The sequence below is a fragment of the Schistocerca americana genome, chromosome 3, assembly GCF_021461395.2.
Source record: "Schistocerca americana isolate TAMUIC-IGC-003095 chromosome 3, iqSchAmer2.1, whole genome shotgun sequence".
Lineage (NCBI taxonomy): Eukaryota > Metazoa > Arthropoda > Insecta > Orthoptera > Acrididae > Schistocerca > Schistocerca americana.
Genome location: NC_060121.1, coordinates 587,145,007 through 587,149,464, shown reverse-complemented (window position 1 = coordinate 587,149,464; position 4,458 = coordinate 587,145,007). Strand labels below are relative to the sequence as shown.

Below are 4,458 nucleotides of genomic sequence, written 5' to 3'. Positions count from 1 at the left end.
ATTTACTACTTTCAACGAGTATTCCCAGTCTAAAGCAGTAGTAATTGTTGACCTTCATGACAAGATTAGAGCTCTCTATACAGAAATACTTTGGTATTTCATGAAACGCACTTATGTCATGGGAAAAAATCTCAGTGATGTTGACCCAAAAAATGCAGCTCATCATTTGGAAGATTCACAACTGTATTTGGGTGTGACAATTCTGAAGAACGTTGACACACCAGAGGTAAAGAATCACCTACATTTTATCAAGGATAAGGAACTTTCTTGTGGTGAGTACACCTCGTTTGCCTGAAATCATATATAATTTGTGTTTTATTGTTTTCTATACATTTGTGGGTTTATGTGTGGCATACCTAATGAGAGCTATTAATTCTCAAATATTACAGACAGCTTCGTGCCAGATCAAATTACGGTATGATATGGAAGATTAAGTGCTGTCCAAACTAGCGGCACTCAAACCTACAAATGCCCTGTCACAAAGTTTCCGAAATACAACACCTTCACTCATGCCTTTAATGGAACTGTTGCCATGTATAATTCCTCCCTCAGATCTCGATTTAGCACAAACTACAGATGACCAGTGGAGGCGACTCCCTCTGGTTTCGGCTTATCTCCCAGACTCACTACAAAAGGAACAATTACCGGATAAAATGTGGAATATATTAAATAACGAATCTGAAGAATTTAAGCAACTGAGCGGTTTTGCTCTCTCAATTTTGAGTTTACCCCATTCAAATGCAGACTGCGAAAGAGTCTTTTCTGAGGTATGTAAAGCAATGAAGCTAATAACTAGTTAATAATATGATTTCATACTTGTCAGGTTATTGAAGTTTCATGTTCAACTTCAGGTAAACCTCATGAAAACCAAAATCAGGAACAGACTCCAAACCAGTACACTGAATGGAGCACTTCTTGCCTCTGAATACATTAAATAACGACCAGTAAACAACGGAACATGTGTAACTTTTAAGCCAACACACGAAATGTACGAGAAAATGACGTCGGACACTCTTTATAAAACGAAACAGGAAGAAGAAGATGTAGACATCGAATTTGTTTCATAATTACAAATTCTTGTTCATAGTTTTATTCATTTGTAAATAAGGTTTTGTAAAGCTGTACGAATAAAAAATTTTCAAAACATACGAGAATTTTTACTAAAATACGAGAATTTCATGAGGTTGGTACGAGAATCGCGCTGTCTGGATATCACAACCCTGGTTAGAAAATTTATTTTAACATCTTTGATCGAGTGTTGGGATATTGTGTTTGCTAGTTTGGGAATTGCGGTTACATTGAACATTGAAACACGTAAAATGAGCAGCGAAAAGAAAGCTGTACTTTTTATTTGTCTTGGGAATATTTGCAGATCACCAATCGCAGAAGCTGTGTTTCTTAATCTTTTAAAGCAAAGAGGCCTTACGGATAAATGGATTGTTGACAGTGCTGCTATTGGGCCCTGGCATGTGGGTAAGGGTCCGGACAAAAGGGCTCGGAGTACTTTGGAGGCCAATGGTATTGATTATAAACATACCGTTAGGCAGATTCGAAAGGATGACTTCAGTCAGTTTGATTATATATTTGGAATGGATGACGAGAACATGGAGAACCTAAAACATCAGGCACCAGCAGGCAGTAAAGCTCAGTTACACCTCGTAGGTGCTTTTGACCCAAAGGGAGAAAGAATAATTCGAGATCCGTATTATGACAGTGACGATAAAGGCTTCCATAAATGTTATGAGCAATGTGTTCGCTCATTGACAGCGTTTCTGGACCAGCAATCAAAGTGAAGATGAACACACCATTGTGCAGCATTAAACAGTCGATCGACAGTTGTGAAGTGTTTCGCTACGTTTCATAAACAGTAAAGTTATTTTGTTCTATATGCGGTAGTATTCAAAAGTGTTCATGGTGACCGCCGAGATACTTGAGGTGACATTTGTTTTGTTGTACACATTGTATTGGAGCCGTTAGACAAAGGAACTGGTATGTGTACTATAGGGCTTTAAGACTGCTTCAAATGCATTTAATTTGAGAAGTTATCAGTGTAAAGCTCAAAACCCCTTATGTATCTTTAAACACGTCCCAAGCTGTGATAAATATTTCAATATTGGTAGATGAATAAATGAACTAAAACTTATGACGAAACTGTTAAATGTTTACATGATGGTTTTTTTTTCCACCGTTTCTTTTATTATGACTTCGAAAAAGATTTTTCTTTTTGATGAATGAAATTTTCACATGCGTCTTGTTGTACCATTACATAAACTTGAGCTTTAATTACTAATCCTGTCCCCATCACGAAGAATAACTCCTTTCCCTTGGTACAGACATCTCTGCTGCTGTAGCTGTCACTTGCATTTTGTCTAAGCTATTGCTTGCAAATACCTTCTTAAGAAATTGTTTGTTGAAGAGGTTGCAACCTCTTTCAAATTTACACAGTTGCAGTTTTGGGGCCATTTTTAAGATTTTCGAGTTGTTTGTTGGTTCAGCAATGAACAAAAGCAGTGATCTATGCGTGAGACATTTTTGGTGTCACACTGCTGGTGAAATTCAATATGAAAGTTCATATAGCATGGACAAGATACAGTGTGTGTTGGTGTTATAAAAACATGATACTGAAGATGTGAATGTATGCTTTCCCGGTGTATACAGCTGGCGAAGATGTCTTAAATTCATTCTTAAATATTGTTTGTAAGGAAATGGCAATGGTTAATGTGATTTGTAATTAACTATTTACAGTGCTAGTGTTGTATTTAATCATTTTTCTGGATTACTCACAATTTCACTAATGCCTCCCCTCCCCCTGAAATCTTGATTGAGGTGACAGATTAATTTGTAGTATAGCCACGGTGACAGTTCTCAGTTCGTGAAGCAAGTGCCAAAAAAGGGTTGTAATAAATTGCTCTGTAATACAGCCCAGACTGTACCATATGTAACACACTTTTCACTTTAAATATTTACTGCAAGGTAAGTTCAGGAAAGCAGTATTAGAGAATGTGCAAATCTCCAGCAATTATTTTGTTACGTATTATGTAGGCCTACCTAGTGTAAACTACAAAATGTTAGTATTTGGGAGCACTACACAACTCTTGACTGTATATATGATTCCACCTGTTCTTACATCAAGAAACAATAAATAATAGTGCTGACGCCAAATTTGCTAAATTGAGCTGTAAATAAATAGCAGTGATGACTCGCCAATGTAGTTACAAGTTTCTCAAGATTATTTTTAATCAGGAATATATTACATTTCTTGTTCAATTGGTAAGAACAACATGTTGAATAGATATTAAAAATATTTTAGTAGACTTACAACTGAGACAATTAGAACTTTATCACATTGCTGTCAGTCACTGCAAATACTGTTACCTGTTCATAGAAATCGTTCTTCAGTGTAATTTCCTGCTTTGAGCAGTGATGCAGAATGAAGTGACCTTGGTTACGGCAGTAGACTTTCAGCAAGTCTGCTCTACACTGCAACCAAGTCCAGTGCATGGACAACATTACATAAAGTTGAACCGAATAAAAGTTTTGTACCTGCCCCCCCCCCCCCCCCCAAAAAAAAGGAAAACCTCTGGAGGAATTTGGGTGGATACAATTTTATCTTCCTATATTAAGTGTAATATAATATAGGTTTATTCAGAAATAAAGAATTATTGTAGTTAACAATAATAGTATGTGGATAGTAGATATTTTGTTGAAGTCTTCAGTGCAAAGTCTGTCTTCTGTAGCAACACATTTTCAAAGCATCCTAATCTCTTCTTGCGTCAACTGTTTATCTTCCACATACACTTCATACAAGGCTACATCCCATAAAAACATCTGCAGAAAAGACTTTCTAGTACTTAAATTTATATTTGGTATTGACAAATTACTCTTTCTCAGAAATACTTTAGCTGTCCATAGAACGTCTGCATTTTACATCCTTTCTACTTAAGCCATCTTTAGTTGTTTCTGTGACAAACAGTAAAATTGATTATTTTTACTGTATATTTCTTAATTTAATTCCCCCAGTATCACTTATTTTAATTAAACTACATTCAATGACCCTTGTTCTACTTTTGTTGGTGTTCTTCTTACAACCTCTTTTCAAGACACTGTCCATTCTGTTTAACTGCTCATCCAAACCCCTTGAAATGCCATTAGCAAACTGCAAAGTTTTTATTTCTTCTTCCCAAATTTCTTGGTGAATTCCTTCATAGCTCTGTCAATCCATAGGTTAACATCAGGGATAGGTAACCTTGTCTTACTCCCTTCTCAACTTCGTCTTCACTTTCATGTCCTTTGATCTTTATAACTGCTGTCTTATTCCTGCACAAGATGTTATCAACCTTTCGCATCCTGTATTTTATTCCTGCTACCTTCACAATTTCAAGGGATGTAGCCTAGTGAACATTATCAAAAGTTTTCTCTAGATCTAACAATGTTATAATCATATGTTTGCCTTTCTTC

General features: G+C 36.1%; 1 protein-coding gene across 1 annotated transcript; it reads left to right on the top strand.

Annotated features, from left to right (window-relative positions):
- Positions 1–1,241: 1,241 nt before the first annotated feature.
- On the top strand, positions 1,242–2,151 carry LOC124606716 (low molecular weight phosphotyrosine protein phosphatase 1-like). The gene has a single exon (XM_047138746.1). It carries the CDS (start codon positions 1,320–1,322, stop codon positions 1,791–1,793), a length of 474 nt encoding a protein of 157 aa, XP_046994702.1. The 5' UTR covers positions 1,242–1,319; the 3' UTR covers positions 1,794–2,151.
- The last annotated feature ends 2,307 nt before the right edge of the window (positions 2,152–4,458 follow it).

Bases quoted from the DNA above. Each gene is read 5' to 3' on its own strand.
- LOC124606716 (XM_047138746.1), top strand. From the start codon at position 1,320: ATGAGCAGCGAAAAGAAAGCTGTACTTTTTATTTGTCTTGGGAATATT.